This window comes from Hylaeus volcanicus, chromosome 8 (assembly GCF_026283585.1).
Source record: "Hylaeus volcanicus isolate JK05 chromosome 8, UHH_iyHylVolc1.0_haploid, whole genome shotgun sequence".
NCBI classification, from domain to species: Eukaryota; Metazoa; Arthropoda; class Insecta; order Hymenoptera; family Colletidae; genus Hylaeus; species Hylaeus volcanicus.
This window is the reverse complement of record NC_071983.1, coordinates 2,573,051-2,590,356: the sequence shown is the minus strand read 5'-3', so window position 1 is coordinate 2,590,356 and position 17,306 is coordinate 2,573,051. Positions and strand designations below refer to the sequence as shown.

The 17,306-nt window shown below is 35.9% G+C and overlaps 4 protein-coding genes across 5 annotated transcripts; 1 reads left to right on the top strand and 3 right to left on the bottom strand.

The window, feature by feature from the left end:
- Positions 1-367: 367 nt before the first annotated feature.
- Positions 368-2,037, bottom strand: LOC128881445 (uncharacterized). The gene is made up of 4 exons (XM_054132485.1): positions 1,503-2,037; positions 1,148-1,355; positions 746-941; positions 368-658 (listed from the first exon to the last, which is right to left on the bottom strand). The coding sequence occupies exons 1-4, from the start codon at positions 1,591-1,593 to the stop codon at positions 368-370; spliced, it is 786 nt and encodes a 261-aa protein (XP_053988460.1). The 5' UTR covers positions 1,594-2,037.
- Positions 2,038-2,494: 457 nt separating this feature from the next.
- Positions 2,495-4,083, top strand: LOC128880607 (GTPase Era, mitochondrial). The gene is made up of 3 exons (XM_054130871.1): positions 2,495-3,021; positions 3,103-3,537; positions 3,630-4,083. Exons 1-3 carry the CDS (start codon positions 2,791-2,793, stop codon positions 4,002-4,004), a joined length of 1,041 nt encoding a protein of 346 aa, XP_053986846.1. The 5' UTR covers positions 2,495-2,790; the 3' UTR covers positions 4,005-4,083.
- LOC128880606 (sulfotransferase 1E1-like) lies at positions 3,996-6,641 on the bottom strand. The gene is made up of 6 exons (XM_054130870.1): positions 5,805-6,641; positions 5,596-5,695; positions 4,901-5,096; positions 4,694-4,820; positions 4,537-4,631; positions 3,996-4,461 (listed from the first exon to the last, which is right to left on the bottom strand). Exons 1-6 carry the CDS (start codon positions 6,010-6,012, stop codon positions 4,144-4,146), a joined length of 1,044 nt encoding a protein of 347 aa, XP_053986845.1. The 5' UTR covers positions 6,013-6,641; the 3' UTR covers positions 3,996-4,143.
- A 195-nt stretch (positions 6,642-6,836) lies between these two features.
- On the bottom strand, positions 6,837-16,977 carry LOC128880922 (zinc finger protein 286A-like). Of its 2 annotated transcripts, none has more exons than XM_054131482.1 (7): positions 16,570-16,977; positions 10,653-10,769; positions 9,143-10,492; positions 8,767-9,051; positions 8,452-8,682; positions 8,170-8,351; positions 6,837-8,101 (listed from the first exon to the last, which is right to left on the bottom strand). In XM_054131482.1, the coding sequence occupies exons 1-7, from the start codon at positions 16,702-16,704 to the stop codon at positions 7,636-7,638; spliced, it is 2,766 nt and encodes a 921-aa protein (XP_053987457.1). In that variant the 5' UTR covers positions 16,705-16,977; the 3' UTR covers positions 6,837-7,635. The 2 variants fall into 2 exon arrangements, with proteins under 2 accessions (XP_053987457.1, XP_053987458.1); XM_054131483.1 differs by having other exon boundaries at positions 10,656-10,769.
- Between the last annotated feature and the right edge of the window lie 329 nt (positions 16,978-17,306).

Here is a 17,306-nt window from a genome sequence, read left to right as displayed (position 1 = left end):
AAAAATTAAAATGCACATTTTCTATCACCAAACGCAAAGTATCGCAAGCATATTCGTCTCGTGGCCTAGACATTGTATAATGCCCGCAATAGTTTTCTTACGCTTCCTTTAAGTTATAGATATTATCGAGAATGATGTCGATGTTGCATCGCTATGTATATCACAGATGTAAAGTTTGCCTATCCTAGAACATTTCTTGATGCTTTTTTTTTTCCTTTTTCTTTTTATTTCCATGAATCGAAAGCTCATTAGTGTTTAATGGTGTACCATGACGGTATATTGTATCAATGTTTCATCATTAAAAAATGTATTACATGAAAAAATAGTGATAGAGTTCTATACATTATGAGTTAATATTAACATTAATTTATCGCATGACTTTATCGTAAGACGGTGGCGGAGCTTCGTCCGATGAATTAGGCGGAATTAAAATGGCTATATGATAGGGTGGTGGTGGATTTTGCCTTACTACGGAAATGGGTCTAATAGTTTCATTGGGTATTGTATTTGTAGTTGTTACAGACGCGATATGCTCTTCTTGAATCCGATGCTCTTGATGGTTGTTGCGTTGCCTTCGACGACATAGAATAGAGTACAAACACACGAATACTAATAACGTCGCTAGACCCCAAATTGCCAATATTTCTATACCTTGGCCCTGTTCATATAGTAATTTAACGTTAAATCAATTTTGTTCAAATAGAATAAAATTACTTTTAATTGAGATATATTAATTTTGACTCACTTGATCGGCGAAGTAAAATTTTGCGGCACCGCCGAATACTGTCGTGAGTACGAACGATATCCAGACACAACAACGGAATCTATAACACGTTAGTTCCGCGTCATTGAATTCCGAGAAGTCCAAAAGACTTCTGTTAGTTCCATTCGGAGTCGTATTCGATAATATCAACTGAGTATTCCCAGCAGTTGTCACATTACTATAAATAAAAACGATTTAAATGCTTTTTTTTGTCGCTTTTTTTTCTTCTAAATACTAACATTATTTCTAAATAATAAAAATTGTAATCGAGGGCGAATCATTTATAAGTACTTTCTGTTGATAGACATGTATAAGTGAGTCACCCTGTATATAGGAAGAACATGTTCCTCAGAATCCTCTTAGTAGACCTTTTTCTTTAATTACTTGGAGATGTTGTTCAGCTGGATGCGTTGACTAGAGCCAACTGGAAACCTGTTTTGAGTTTCGTTATTATTAGCTGTTATAGATGTTTGTATCATCCTGCAATTATTCAGATTACTAGGACCGGCCATGTTTCCTGTGGCATTCAGGTTTTGGAAGCGGTGAAGCGGAGTAACCATTTGTCTTAAATCTGCATTGTATCGACAACGATCTGCAAAACCCATGAACATCTTTTTATCAAGATTTGTTACAGGTACATTATTTATCTTATATAGGACAAGTTGGCAGTCTAAGGGTTACCGAAATTTAGGTGTAGAAAAAGGAGAGAAAAACAGAAAATGATTTCAAATAATCTTACTGAAGCGCGTTTTTGGCAGAGGTGTGGCGGGGTATCGGCGGCCAGTGAAACCGTAGTACCTGCCCGCCGGTTTATTAATCCAGAAATGCATGCTCCGTTTGATCTTTCTCAGAGATGCATCTTTATTCGCCGTATCCTCGATATTAATACAATAAGCGATCCGACATTTCTCTTATCACTTTCATAAGTACTTTCGCAGGTAGCTCGCGGAAGGTCCTAGCTTAAGTTCCATTGCCAGTGCATTTTAAATCGATGCATTGCATCGGCGCATTTCTTGTATTCATCGTTGCCAGCAGGATATACTTGAAATAATTTGTAACACACCTTGACTTCCCTATCCCAGAAGTTCGATTATGCGATAGACTTTGCAGCTAAATTCTATATACACATATGCGATAATCTGAATTCAAATAACACACGTCAATACGAGGAAACGAGCTGCCGCTTGAATTATGCTTGAATTCCTGGCGTTTAGCATCACAGATGTGATCACAGATGTAGGCCAATGCAGACAAGGTGCGTTTCATGGACCAACAAATGGTATCGACCAGTATCGACATCTCGCGGTCAATAAACGCTTAATTAATACTATTCTATACTTTATAATATTGCAATATATTAGTTAATATATCAAATTTATTATTTTAATAAATAATTATTAATAATTAGCGACGTTTTACTTAGTGGCGCCATCTCATTAAAAAACGCCCAAGTTTTTAGTCAAAATAGTTCCCACTGTTGCTCCTAGATGGCGCGATTAACGAAAGGGTCGATAATCAATGCTCCATTAAATATCTATTCATAAAAATGATAAATTTAACGTATTAGCTAATATACTGCTATACTATAAAGCAAAAGAATCGTATTAATGATCTATTTGTGAAAAATAAATATTAATTGATTAAAAGAATCGGTGGCGCCATCTAGGAGCAACGATGGGAACTAGTTTCACTACAAACTTGGGCGTTTTCCCACCGATGGCGCCACTGGCACTAAACCACTAACACAAGCAAATGAAAATTTCGCGTGTTCCCGTATTCAATAAAGTTGAATAAAGTCCGGCAAAGTTCGCATTTAAAACTACTTTATCACTGAGATATAAGACAGCAGAAGAAAACTGATACCCGTTGTTGTGTTTTAATGTATAGTTAATAAGTAGAGCAGTATAGAGTTTAAAAAGCACCGATACCTGTCTAATATAACCTATTAATCTATTTACAATAAGGAATATTTAGACGAATAAACAATGTTTCAATAATTATACTAAAAGACAAAAATATTCCAAATAATGTTATTTGCATTTCGCAAGTGTACACGTCAAATTGAATTGCATTTTTTAAAACGATTAATTACATTCTCTACTGTACCACACAATGAGGTTAACCAAGAGGAATATACATTAAAACCCGACGAGGACGTGATATTACGTCGAGAACATTCAAAGTTTTTAAAAGTTGCTATCGTAGGATTGCCAAATGCTGGAAAGAGTACGCTGATAAATAACCTTGCAAAAAGATCGGTATGTATTTCTGTTTACGTTCTTAATTCGTCGCTGTAACCGAAGTATTTTATTTAAAACGAATGTCCGTTCGATAAATAGTTATGTCCTACTTCGTCAAAAGTCCATACCACGATGCACAAATGCGAGGCGGTATATTCGGAAGGCGATACGCAAATTGTATTCATGGACACACCTGGATTTACGTCACACTACGAAAGAAAGAAGTACAAGTTAAAAGAAACATTTACCAAAGATCCGCTGTCATCCATAGTCGAAGCAGATGTTATCGGATTATTACAAGATGCAACTAATATCTATACCAGACATAAAATCAATCAATATGTTCTTGACTATCTAAAGAATAGGAGGAATGATTCGTCGCTATTATTGATTTTTAATAAAGTTGATATGCTAAAGAATAAATTTGTGTTGCTAGAGATGACACGACAATTTATAAAAAAATCAGAGTCTCTAAAATTTGACGATATTTTCATGATATCTGCGCTTACCGGAGATGGTATAGATGATTTAAGGGTAAGACATAAGTGTTTAAAGACTCAAATGTTTAAAATAAAAATAATCGTAAATCATTACTAACGTCCTATACGTTCGAAAATATGTTTCAGAATTATTTGCTCGATTCAGCCAAGCTAAAAGATTGGCAATACAGAAATGATGTGTGCACTGACCAACCGCTTGAAACTGTAGTAACAGAAACGGTTAGAGCTAAATTGATGGATAACTTGCAGCAGGAAATTCCGTACAATATAAAACTAACAATAGAGCATTTGGATGTTGGCAAAGAAGGAACTATCAGCGTTACTGTATTGTTAGAATGTGACAAAGAGCGTTACCATAATATTTTATTCCGCAAGCGTGGACGAAGTTTGCGCGCGACAGCAGAAATGGCAGAAAATGAACTACGGAATGCTTTTAGAACTAATGTACTGGTACGTTTAGTCGTGAAATGCGAAAATATGAAAAAACAAGAACACAGGTAAACGACGTTGTTATTATTATTTTGTAAATAATATTTGCGCACTTTTCTATAGAATAAATAGCATCTTGTTTTAAGCAATACTGTAACATATTTTTCACAGAGCAATTTATGTACATTGATAATCATGATTACATGAAATATTAATTACATTTATTACAAATATTATTGTCGAAAAATGGGAAAGTGAGATCAGTTCCTTTAAGATTCTCCTCTATCCATTTGTCAGCTTTTTCGTTAAGTTCCGGTGTGAACACGTCTTTCCAACCGCCGCTTTGTCCCTTTCTAACAAATATTCCGTCTTCTGTAATAATACCGCAGTCCTTCAATACGATCGAATTTACCATTGGGTTATTTTTGAAGTTTTTGAAATTCAAGTATTCCGTTAATTCTTCTATTTGTTTATCGGTGTACGTTTTTCCAAGAAATTTCGCCACCTTTTTCGCAGCTTTCGTAAAATCCTAAAATCAAAATATGCAAACAAAGATATCACGAAAGTTATTTACGGGATTCGATCGAATTTTTCTTCGACTCACGTGTTGCATTTCTTCGTAGAACATAAACAAAAGATTCGGGTGATCTCTCACTGCCCATGCTTCTTTCAAATGTTCCCAGTAAGGACTCCACGATGCTAAAAGCGAAGACGATTAAGTTATATTTTGTTGTTTCATTTTTAACTAAAACGATACTTACTGAGATTATTTTGGAAGAAGTCCCAAAACTGCGCGAAGTCACCCTTATATCCTTGAGTCTTGATCCCTCTATTTAAATGATACCAAGAAATGCTAACGTCTTTCGGGTTTCGCGCGACGTACACTATCTTTCATGGAACAAACGTGTTTCGTTATTTCAACTTTTTTCCTGTGATAACTATTCTTGTACAGGCGCCTGATTTTTTACCTTGCAACCGGTATCTAGAATTCCGGGTAGTAAACTGAACGGAAAGTGTGTCTTGATGAATCTGGGAGACGGAAGTTTCTCTAACATCTCGTATCCTGGTAAACTTAGGCATTTGCACAATTCTTGTTTGCATTTATCGCCCTCGTTCATTTCCACAAATTCACGCGTCACTTCTGGATGATGAAATATACTGAATCTAGATAAAAGTACGTTTATTTTTTTTTAAATTTGTTAAAAAACGATACGTTTTTCTCGTGCGATATTGTCGATAGAAATCCGGAGAAAATGATTCGCGTGCCGATGTAATGTTTTATTTACGATTTGTTTATGTTCTCATTTTTTTCTCTCGAGCGTATAATTTCCCGTTTTCACTTGCATGCGATGTGGGTCACGAGATGTTGTACACAGACAGCGAAGAAACCATGTAATTTGTCATGGTGTTGACATAGTTCTTCGAGCGTTAGCCCCGTTACTCGATAAAGAAAACTGTCGAATGATTTTTATAGCTGTGACGAAAATTCTACGATAAACGTATACGTATATACATATGCGTTTATCTGTCTCAAATAATCTTCTCAATAACAGCGATCCGAAGATCATCGTATCAATTGTATTTTCGTATCATCCTGTATCAACAATTTCGACACGGGTAAATTTTCAGTATCTCGTGAAAGGTAGATTTAAATCATACTAACTCAAGAAACGGAAATCGGTCCGTAAGCAATTCTTTCTTCGCCCTCTCGAAATCTAAATTATTCGACAGCAGCCACACCAATTCCTGGGTCCAGGTTGTCCCTGATAAACAAAATTCAAATATTATTGAATATTTTAAAAAATAAAATCGAATCTAACGATTAAATTTTCAATAAGGAATATTTTGTTAAAAAAGGCATATCAAACTTACCGGATCTGGGATAGGATGCGACCCATGTGTCATCGGGTCTTGCTTTAAAATTGTAAAATCCTTTAGCCTGCTCCGTGTATTTAGAAGGAAAGAACCACTTCTTCGGGCCTACGAGTACAAATGCGGTTCTTTCTCCGTTGAATACTGATAATAGTTTGGCGGTGTCTTCCTTGTTCAAAAATTCGTATTTCGGTGGTTCGAGAGACATTATTGTAGGCGCTGTTAACTCATTGAAAGGTGAAAACTCACTGGTAGCAGCGTAACGTTTATTCAGTCAATATAATTGGTAGCTTATCACTACCACATCTCTAACATCACTGACACACACTCAAGTATGATTACGATTCAATTGGAAATTTTTGTAGTAAGTACTTTGTGTATACGAGTCTCATTATTTGGTATTATCAAGATTGAAATTCCGTTGATTAAAGAGTGGAAAAATACTGTCACTAGCGTTTAGTTTTCAAACGTCAATTCGCGTTCTTGCCGTGATTAATCGATAAATCATGTTATCGAATCATAAATTATTAAAGAATGTTATAGTCGCTTGAACGACAGTCAAGTTCTAATTCACTTGGTCACCAGCGATTTTGTAACTTATTTAAGATTATTATGGCTTTTTTTCAATTGCGATGCAAGTACCAAATCGTTTTTTTGGTTCGCAAGCTATTTTCCTAATTAAAGTAAAACATTTCTAATATGCCCCGTAATGAAATCGATTTGTACAGTGTCGACGAGATTGACTTATAAATGAAGAAGAAGCGTGTTCACGCGCTGAAATAGAACGCGCGACTGTCGAAAGATGTACTTGGACGTACTACTTTTGTACAAACTCCGAAGATACTACGTACAAACTACGTACAAATTTAGGTCAACGTTGACTTTCACTCGACCCACGTGTCACCTTTCTTTTCTATTTATTAATTCATTCATCGAAACTCAGCTTGACTTTCGAATCGAACCATAAACATAGATATCTAATTTACTAATATCTAAATATAAATATTTAAAATTAAGTAATAAAATTACATCTTCAAAAAGAAAATTTCTTTATTTCGCATTATCAACATTACGTTTGGTTTCAATGGCAAGTATTCCGCTTAGTTTTCTTAAGTTAATAGTAAACAAAATGATTAATACATCGGTACAATCATGATCACGATGAAAATGCAAAACATCAAATTTTTTAGGCCTAATTGTTTTAGATAGGAACTTCTCGTTACGAATTTTAATAGCGATTATCAGTCTTATTTCCTTCCTTATCACTGAAATAAGCGTAAAGGTACCTCGTTTTACCTTGACGTAACTTCCTTTGCTAGTTAAAGAATAAAATGGCGCTTTCTTTGGTCGTGGAATTGAAGTTTCCATCAAGGATGAGCTCGCTAACTCGTAAACCGAAAACCGAAACGCGCGAACGCTACAAAATTAAATATCGTTCGAGTATACAAAAATATCACTAATCAAATTATCGTTCGTGCAGATCGGTTTTCTTGTAATAGTCTATCTAAGTCTAATCGAATATGAAAAAATATGGTACAATATCGTTAGAAAAATATTAACGTAACCTTAGATCTAAAGTTCTGATTGAAATTCTAATCTATTAAAGCACAGGAATGATTGTATCAATATATCGAGTATAAGTAATCCAAAACACTGTACTGTCAATTGGATTACCCTAATATTTTGGACTTGAGGTTCAAGTACTTACAAATAACGTTTGTTATACTGTGCGTTTGTACTTTTGTGCACCATAATTACAAGGTGGACGATTCACAGCATTCGTTTGAAACACATTCGAGTTCACTTCATCTACGCGTCTACAAAAATACTGTTAAAAACTTTCTGGCCCTAATATGTTCTCGCGAATTAGATTTTCGCTATCTGGAATTATGGTCTCGTTGATATTTGCGATTTGAATTAAATTAATGTTGACAGATCCCGTACTTCCACCTGCTTCGTTATACATACTATCGTGACTCCATGTTTTATCCACGGGGTTGATGTAAGAAATATTCAGTCCTAATTTACAGAGATTCATCTTACATTTTTCGTTCTTGACTTCGCTCTGCCCTAATGAATCTACAGTTTCATTTTCAACGTTAGTGTCGGAATACGTTGTACCCCCACTCGTTGAATCTTCGTTTAATTCTGTCGTTTTCCTAAACGAAGTAGTCCTTTTTCTCTTGGTTATAACATTTTTTAGATCTGGATTTTGGAGAAATAGTTTACACCGTTTAGTGTGGATTTTCATGTTATCGTGCCGGTTAAAAGCTTTGTTGCACCCGGGACAATGAAATCTATAACAAATGAAATATGTAATAAAAAATATTATAATGTATTATCCAAAAGATATTTTAAAACGTACCTAATTTTACTATGAACAGCCATGTGAGCTGCTAAATGAGATTGTTGAGCAAACGATTTTCCGCAGACGTTACACTTGTATTTTCTAATACCTTCGTGTTTTAGAAGGTGTTCTTTCAAGATTTGACTACTCTTGTATACATTTGGACACAGAGAACACTTATACTTCGCAGCGGAATGAACCTATAAAGAAATTCGTTATTTTATTGCTAAGTAATATTACCAAATATAATAATAAATATTTCTCTTTCGATAGTTAACAATATAATCAAATATAATTTACATTTTGATGATTGTGCAAAGCTTTCCTCGATTTGGTGCATTTGCCACATACGTTACATACGTAATCTTGCATGTGAACGTTCTTGTGATGCGTGTTTAGAGATTCCTGACTGGATAAATACGCAGAGCATAATTGACACATTACAACTTTGTCTTTATTGTGTATGATCATGTGCGCGCGTAATCTGCCCCTCGAATAAAACTCCTTGTTACAAACTTTGCATGTAATATCCTGGAAAATTTTTAGTACCTTTAAACAACGCAAAATGAAAGTGTATACCGTCGTTAATACGCGTCAAAGTCTTATTTAATTTACCTTTAATGGTTTGTGACTACTGTTGTGATAATTCAGCATTTGTCGACTCGAGCTTGCAAAGTTACAAAGTTTACATTTATACGGACGGTCACCTGTATGAGAATTAATATGTTCTTCCAATGAAACGGCAGTTGCGTATTTACGTTCGCAAAGATTACACGCGAACGGTTTAATTTTTAGATGACTTTTTCTAATGTGACAACGAACATTGGTAACAGTTACCGTCGCAAAGTCACACTCCGTGCACTTGTAAGGTTTCATCTGTAAGTGCCCCCAAATATGCACCTGTGACGATAATAAATAATAAAAATTACTTGAATCGATCGTGAAAATCAACCGAATTAAATCGTTCGTAATCGATATTACTAAAACTTGCCTGACACTTGTCCATTCTAAGATAAAAAGTACCACAGATGTTGCAGCGTATATTCTTTGTATCGATTATAGTTAAATTCTGCTGCACTTCAGCCGAGTTAACGACCGACATGTCGACCACGTAATAAGTTTCGATAGCTTCTTTCTGTTCGTTGCTTATCAACTGGGAGATTTTCCCGAACGATTTATCTCTTTTCTTTCTATTTCGAATGAGTCGTTGCGACAACGACATATCGCCTTCATCAGATTCCAAATCATCTTGTATATTCTCATTCGTCGTATCCACTTTAACATCTAATTCCGTTTTATTTACCTGTATCTCTTTTGGAATGATGTTCTCGTTAGTCTGAAAGGAACGTATAACGGTCTCACGATTTTGTTCTGTGAATATTTTGGATTTCAGATCCTCGGGAACAGCGGTGGTTGTACCATCGAAATGCTTTGTATCATCAGCTTGTACTGTATAATCACTTTTACTATTACTAATTTCTTTTGTTTCCTCCTCTAATAGGTGCAACGATTCCATGTCCTGTTGAACCTTTGGAGTTTTAACAGTTACAAAATTTTCTTCTCCTTGCATCAACATATCACTAGGAATCCAGACGAGCTCATTTGTTTTTCTACTTTGTTGAGAAAATGTACCCGTAGTCTCCCCTTTTTCTTGCTTCACGATAACCGATATCGCTTTGCTTTGCTTCTTCACGGAATCTTTAACTGCAACCAAGTCTTTGTTATTAGTTTCGAGCGTGCTATCATTGGATAGAGGATCGTTTTCGTTATTTTTGTCAAGAAATTCATTTGATAACGCGCCTACTACTATTTGTCCCTTCGCAGCTTCTTCGATTTTAGACTTGGATGGTATCACAGAATTATGAATCTCGTTAGATTTACTATTCATCGAGATTGCGCGCAGGCAATGCCTCTTATACTGATTATCAGTTACTTTTTCGTTGTTTATATTGTTTTGCAGTTTCCTCTTAAGACTCGAAAATAAACTGCTTTCTTCCATCTTCTTTGCTTGACTTTTTCTGCCTCTTTTACGACGTAAGGGTTGTTGCGAATGTATACTCTTGTAGGCATCATCTTTCAGAGGTGAAATGATCTTTATTGCACTATGCATAAATTCTGATCTTTTACCGTGAGCTATTGTTCTTTCATCTTTTTCAACTGTTGCATCTATCACAGATTTTTTCTTCGAAACTGAACTGTTTGCTGACTGTGTTTCTGATTGTTTTCCGACTGATAAAGCTTTTACTTTACGTTTCCCGTCGTTTGATGGTGGAAAAGCATTCTCTTTGTCGGATTCGGCATCGCTTTCTCGTTGACACGTTCCTTGCGACTCATTCTTGGTCTATGAAATACAAAACAAAGTTCTAAGTACTGGTAATTGATCTCTGTACGATGAGGAATAAAAGACATCGATGTTTAAATAATATATACAAAATTGGAAATAAGAAAATGCTATGAGCTTGGGCCATAGGTTTAGTCAGACAACAAATTGAGTTGCTTACAACCTCCAAGAACTGCTTTTGAGTGGTGTGGCAGCAGTCATAAAAGTCGCAGAAAAATTCCAATGTACCGACACATCGTATACAAACATTTCGCGGCAATCCATCGTTCTCTTTCATCTGAAACAATAAAGAGAAAATTCGTTGCCAAGAGAATAAAGTCTCTTCTTTTTGTAGCTGACGAGAAATTGTAATGTGCCAAATTTCATTCAATTTATAAAGTAATTTGGTACTCCTTCTATTCGTGAATAGTCTATATTGTACAGAGCAAACTAGGTCTATATCTACAATTTGTCTACGTGTTCAAAACTTTTTAAAGTAGGATTGATTTTGAAGATTTCATGGACATGCAAGATAGAAGTGAACGTCATATGCGACCAGGAACATAGAAAAAAAAAAAATAGAGAAATTAAAAGTAAGAATGAACTGATCGAGCAATCCCAAAAATATCATTCTTTATTGAGAAAAGTTATGAAATCGTTAAACAAATTCTTTTTATTGTCAAGAAATCGTTATATGCTACTCATTTATCGGGCATTATTTCAATGACATATTAACACCTATTCTTATGAAAAAAAAGTAACTCTACTGACAAGTATATTATCTCCTAAATGGAAAAATAGTTTAGATTAACAAACGCCTCGTAGAAAATAGGAGTTATTGCTTATACAACTTAACTATCTGATGAAAGTGTAAATATTCGATATAATATCTTTCGCGCGAGTTCATTAGCGTGAACAACGTTATCAGTAATCGCTCCTTTTGTTTCAAGGGAAGTAATAATCACGATTATATATAAAATTCTTTACGCTCGGATCAGGTAAAATATCGACACTCGTCAAAACAGTGTACACGTTGATGAAAACTTATCTTGAAATATCCAGTACAGTTCATCAAATTTTGGGTAAAGTCACCTTTCGAGCATAAAGAATTAAAATCGACTTCCTTTTTAAGGAAGACCCATACCGTATGCTAGTAATGCAAGTACTCCAACAATTACCAATGATTTTTTCGTAGATCAACAATTGCGCAACACGTGAACAAAATATATCGAGTTGATCAAGGCACTTAGACACAGTTCTTATGTTTTTCTTTGTAGATCACATAATCAATTTTCATCTTTGTTACTTTTATTACAAGATCTAACGAGAGCAATCGATTGTTCATTTGTATCGTAAAGCTAACTCATTGTCGATGAAATACAACGACGTATAAAATTGACTTTAAAGTATCTGAAATTCTCGAATTGCTTCCGCTAGATCCTTACATATATACATATAATCTTATATGTAAAATATAATCGAAAATAGAGTAAAATATACCTCGCACGTGTATCGTTTAAAAGTTTTGCTGTTCATTTAAAAACAGTCATGTAAAAATATGTAGAAAATATTTTTATACCCCTTGGAGTCTGGGTTCGCGTGACTTTGGAAGCCCTTTCCATGTTGTATTTACAGTTTTCGATGAACCAGATTATCTTAGGAAGCTAACTGTGCGATAAACATATACAAATTTCCAACTGTAATAATGCACTCGATATTCCTTTGGCTTCCTTATGATTCAAGATTTTTATCGGTATTTTTATAACATCTGTTTTCAAAGAATTCGATACAAAATATGCTTCCAACGGATTACCAAACCATATTCCACAGTCTACACTTATTACAGCTTTGGTAAAATCTAATCGAAAGTATTTCACATGCAAAAGTCTTATGGCGTAGTATATATAAATGGAAAGAATACTTAAAAGATCTCGGTAATTTCTTAAATGCACACCTACTAGATTATGTACAAAAAAAGACTGATGCACCGAAAAGAGTAATACGAATGACAAAAGTGAAAGTGAATCGACCGATTTCTATTGTCACAATCGATCTGATAATATGTATTATCCTCGATGTTAAAAGTAAAATTCTCATTAAAAGTGAATTTCTACAATGAACTCTCACGTATTTTAGGCCTGACAAGAGTTCACAATTAATATCACTTTGTTTCTCACGATTGAAGAAAATTTTTACTTTTAATCGTCGCAACAATACCTTGCAATCAGTTCCCTTTATAGACGCATCGATTTACACATACATCGTATCAGATGTTGTTCATTTACATATTTTAACACCGCGTTTCTCAAACTTTATTCTTGAAAAATAAAGCTTTCCAATGGTACTTTTCATAAGAATAAAATACTACGGAAAGTATCTCTTTTGTTCCGCTAAATAATGTTCCCTATTTTCTTATGATCGCATATATTCGTGGATCCCCAGGAGTCCGTAAATCAAAGTTTGAGAAACGGTGTTCTGGTGCTTAAAGATACGTCTGTTTCGGAAAGATCTTGGTCTTATCAGTCAGCGACGTTACTTTTCGTTAGACGTAGCGGAGGTCACTTCGGTGACAGAAACATTCTTCTGTTTATTGATACCAGTCTTTTTTTCCTTGAAATGTCTTTTTCTATGTACTTTCATGTTATCGCGCCTATTGAATTTTCGTCCGCACTCGGGACACGCGTGTTTCTTTTCGCCGTGCACGTGCCGGTGCGCAGCTAGATGACTAGCTTGGGCGAATCTTGCACCACACTTCTGGCAGATGTGTTTCCTCAATCCCTCGTGTTTCAGTAGATGCTCGTTCAGGAATGTTTTCGACGCGTATCTATTGTTACAAATGTTGCATACGAAGGGCTTGGGATTGGAGTGTTGCAACACGTGAGCCTTGTACTTGGACTCAACTTTGAATGTCTTGGTGCACATCTCGCAGGTGTACGTGATCGCGTGGCGTGTCTTGATGTGCTCGTTCAGGACCGCGAGACTCGAATAAAGATTGTAACAAAACCGACACCTGAAATTCCGACGATTCTTCAAGTGTACACTCGAAATGTGACACAGCAGTCTCGTGCGGTGTGGATAGATCTTGCCGCAGTACTCGCAAGCTAAATTCTGCGGTGGCAAATGTGACTTCATGTGAATCTGTAACGACACTTTGTGATGGTAACTCTGGCCACAGTCGGTGCAACAGTAAGGCCTCACACCTTTGTGCACGTTGTCGTGTTCCATCAAATAGAATTTCGATTTGAACCTCTTCGGACATTTTGGACACTGTACCGGTTTGGGATTAGTATGCGAACATCGAATATGTTTTATCACGTCGGATTTACAGACGAATTTTGCGTTACACAAGTTACAAGTGTACTGCTTGATACCGAGATGCGTTTTTACGTGAACTATACATTTGTCCTTGCGCTCGTACCATTTCCGGCACAATTTGCAAGAGTAACCGTTCTTATTATCCGCTACAACGTGCTCCACGTTGTCATCTACGCGAATCTCTTCTCCGTCGATCCTGAACAGCTCTCCCGGATTTTGAGAAGCCTGCCATTTCTCCTCGAATTCCGCGGAATCTCTCGACTTGGTCGAATTACCGTTCTTAAGGCTGCTATTTATAATAGTATTTATTATACTGTTCGCTTCTACGCAACTCTGATTTTGTAAAAAACCAACGATAGCTTTGTCTACCAAGCACGAGCCTTGATCTGGAAATACACGCGCTCGAATAGTGGCGATGTCGTCGGTTTCCTTTTTACATAATTCGACGGTGAAACTAATGTCTTCGACATCGCTGTTTTGATTTCTGGATTCCTTAACGCATACTTCGATGTTTGGTGATTTCGATACGATAGTCAGAAGATTATTTAACGCCGATGTTGGAATTTGAATGGTATGCGGATCTTGTTTCCCAGTCGATTTTTCAACGTTCTCGCTAGAATTGCTACGTGGACTAACAGATAACTCCGTAGTAGAACTATTGTGACTTCTAAGCCTATTCGCAATCGGCGTATCGGATGATGCTGTTTCATTCGTAGAAGTTGTTTCCGTGTTTTGTCTACTTCTAAGCCACCGCGTGGGTGTTGTTTCGGCACTCTGAACGTTTTCTATATTATCTTCGTTCGTACTTTGCGCGTTTGTTGGATCTTTTGCGGGTTCTTCGTTAATCTTTACTTGTTGTTGACTTCGTAAGCTTCTCTGACTCTTCGTGGATGTTTTCGAAACGCGTGGTTCTACTTCTTTCGTGTTCTCTTCGCTTGGAGAATTAAGATTTTTGTCTATGTCATTGTTGTTATTGTTCGTCGACGTGCTCGGCGTTGTTTCTTCAATCTTTACATCAGCCTAGGAATAAATTGAAATAAAAATAGAAGCGGGTACCAGAAATTTACTAATTTTGTTTGAAATACTAAAAGAATGAATTCGATCTGGTATTTGTGACGTATATTTTATACTATGAATGCATACTACAAAGAATACTATTTCAAATCGATAAAAAAAAGGATATTGTTTGTTGTATCATTGCTAAGACCAGTCACTGAGGACCTTCTACAAATGTAGCGTTTAAACTACTCGCGCACGAATTGTCCATAGTTGATAGATTAAATTTCTATCCACTATAATACCAGATGATACATTCTTAATTTAATTTGTATTTCAAAGATAGTAAAGTTAAAAAAATGAGCTGCATGCTCCGGTGACACCATAAACGAGCGGTAGAGCTATACATTAAATTCAACGTAGACTTACAGTCTCTGTTAAGGTTGGCAGATTGTATCGATCGCGTAACACTTGTTGGGTGCGAAGACACTCCTCTTGGAAGTCGCAAACGAATTCGAGCTTGCCCAGACACTGAACACAGATCGCCTTGGGCAGAGGATCCCTCTCATCTATCTGCGATTCAAACAAAATACCTAAAGACTAAATGTATGCGATTTTAAATTCTTAATTGAAAGTCTGATTTTGTACAACTCTTAACTGATTAGAGAAAAATGTCTAGTTTCTCGTTAAAAATCAAATATAACAAGGGATGTGCAATCTAGTTAAACCCTACCGCTCTATAGATACACCTTTGATAAAATTTATTATGATTCCGATCTGGTACCCACTCTAATATTACACGGTATAAACCTCGATATTTCTTTCTATAATTGAGTAACTACAACAACGTTTATTAATTAACTACCGATGTACTGAATAAAAATAATTCTCATATAGTTACGAAATATATAAAATACGTAAATTTCACAATTAATTTAATATTGTCTTATATGTGATATTGTTACTTGAGATTATATAAAAATTCTTAAAAAATTGCAGTGTGAAAAAAATGGTGTTATGCTTAATAAAATATTAACAAAAAAATACATTAAGTAAATTAAGTTGCTTATAAAGAATGATTACAAAATATTATGATAAATTAAACAAATTTAAAATAGCACATAATTATACAATAAAAAAATGTAAGACCTTAAAATATAAACTGGATGTCTTATCTCTATTAAATGAATTATTATTCTAATACAATATATTGGTTCTGTATAGGATTCATCATTTCTAATTACACATGCCATTTAATATTTTACAATTTTTCATGCAACAACAAATGAATTTATTAGTGTAAGAAATCTGTATACAAAAACTTCTGGTAATGAATAAAGGATTTTCAATTGCTCATTCATAAGTCATCAAAGAAAAATTTGTTGTTAAATAAAACTGTATTTTATGACAAACTAATAGAAACATGTAATGAAAACTTATATTTATATCACAGGGACAAACTTAAATCATTTATCTGATATTATATTTTTCATTGATACTTAGAGAGTTAATTTCCAAAAATTTGGGCACAATATAAATTGCTTTTGAGATGCAGGTAAGTAGTTTTTATTTGAAATAAAAGTACGACAGAGAAGCATGTATACTACTATGAATGAAACAACGGGAAACGGTATGCGGTCATCGAGGAAATATCGAAAATGAAAACGGAAAATATCTTTTCTTCCCATGCTCTTCTCTCCCCTGCCCCGGCCATTTTTCTAACCCCCTCCTCGACGATGCAACTGGGGCCCCCAGACCCCATGGCACACCTCTTGCATTCTACTCACCAGAATGTTGATTTTCGAATAAATCTTAAGGCCTAGGAATCTCTTGGTACCCTCTTCGCCGAACACGTCAATGTATATACTCTCGCACTGGCCGCAGAGTCGACAAATCTGCGGCTCTCCCGCCCCTAGCTCCATTTTTGTTTACGTTGAAGGCTGCCTGAATACGCTTTCGACTACTTGATCCACCGTTGCGAATCCTTGCGTGCAACTGACGCTGATGCGTATTTTCTGACCGATCCCCGACCACCAGCAACCCGTTCCAACGATACCACGTTTCTCGGGCTTCCCTTCTTCCCCGGCGAAATAAACATAAAGAATAAACAAAAGACAAAATTCTAACGTTAGCGTTACTACTTGCTCGCTGGTCTGGCACGGGGATGCAGCCGCGTTCGGGCCAGACCAGCATACATTCACTCGCCCTTCCACCATCCCCACTCCTTTCGACATCAAAGGAATTTCAACCAATCGGTGACTTCTTTTTCTCATTACACATTCGTCGCGTTTGCGATTGGTCGTCTTGACGCGCTTCCTCGAAGCATTGGGTGCATCCAAAAAGGCCATCGCTCACTAAATCGCTCTGTGAGCGGTTCAGTTTACAAATATTACGTTATCGAACATAGCGATCGCTCTCTGGATAGCAGGCAATCGCTAAACTATGCTAATGCTGGTATTAAAACCAGTGGCGCCATCGGTGGGAAAATGCTCAAGTTTGTAGTGAAAATAGTTTCCACTGTTGC

Coding starts and splice junctions, on each gene's coding strand:
- LOC128881445 (XM_054132485.1), bottom strand. CDS start 1,593: ATGCATTTCTGGATTAATAAACCGGCGGGCAGGTACTACGGTTTCACT. Junction 1,356..1,502: donor TCTGCCAAAAACGCGCTTCA/GTAAGATTATTT, acceptor TGGGTTTTGCAG/ATCGTTGTCGATACAATGCA. Junction 659..745: donor AATTTTACTTCGCCGATCAA/GTGAGTCAAAAT, acceptor CTATATGAACAG/GGCCAAGGTATAGAAATATT.
- LOC128880922 (XM_054131482.1), bottom strand. CDS start 16,704: ATGGAGCTAGGGGCGGGAGAGCCGCAGATTTGTCGACTCTGCGGCCAG. Junction 10,493..10,652: donor AAAAGCAGTTCTTGGAGGTT/GTAAGCAACTCA, acceptor TGTATTTCATAG/ACCAAGAATGAGTCGCAAGG. Junction 8,683..8,766: donor GTAGTCACAAACCATTAAAG/GTAAATTAAATA, acceptor AAAATTTTCCAG/GATATTACATGCAAAGTTTG.
- LOC128880606 (XM_054130870.1), bottom strand. CDS start 6,012: ATGTCTCTCGAACCACCGAAATACGAATTTTTGAACAAGGAAGACACC. Junction 5,696..5,804: donor CGCATCCTATCCCAGATCCG/GTAAGTTTGATA, acceptor TTTGTTTATCAG/GGACAACCTGGACCCAGGAA. Junction 4,462..4,536: donor TCTACGAAGAAATGCAACAC/GTGAGTCGAAGA, acceptor TTTTGATTTTAG/GATTTTACGAAAGCTGCGAA.
- LOC128880607 (XM_054130871.1), top strand. CDS start 2,791: ATGTTATTTGCATTTCGCAAGTGTACACGTCAAATTGAATTGCATTTT. Junction 3,022..3,102: donor ATAACCTTGCAAAAAGATCG/GTATGTATTTCT, acceptor TTCGATAAATAG/TTATGTCCTACTTCGTCAAA. Junction 3,538..3,629: donor ATGGTATAGATGATTTAAGG/GTAAGACATAAG, acceptor AATATGTTTCAG/AATTATTTGCTCGATTCAGC.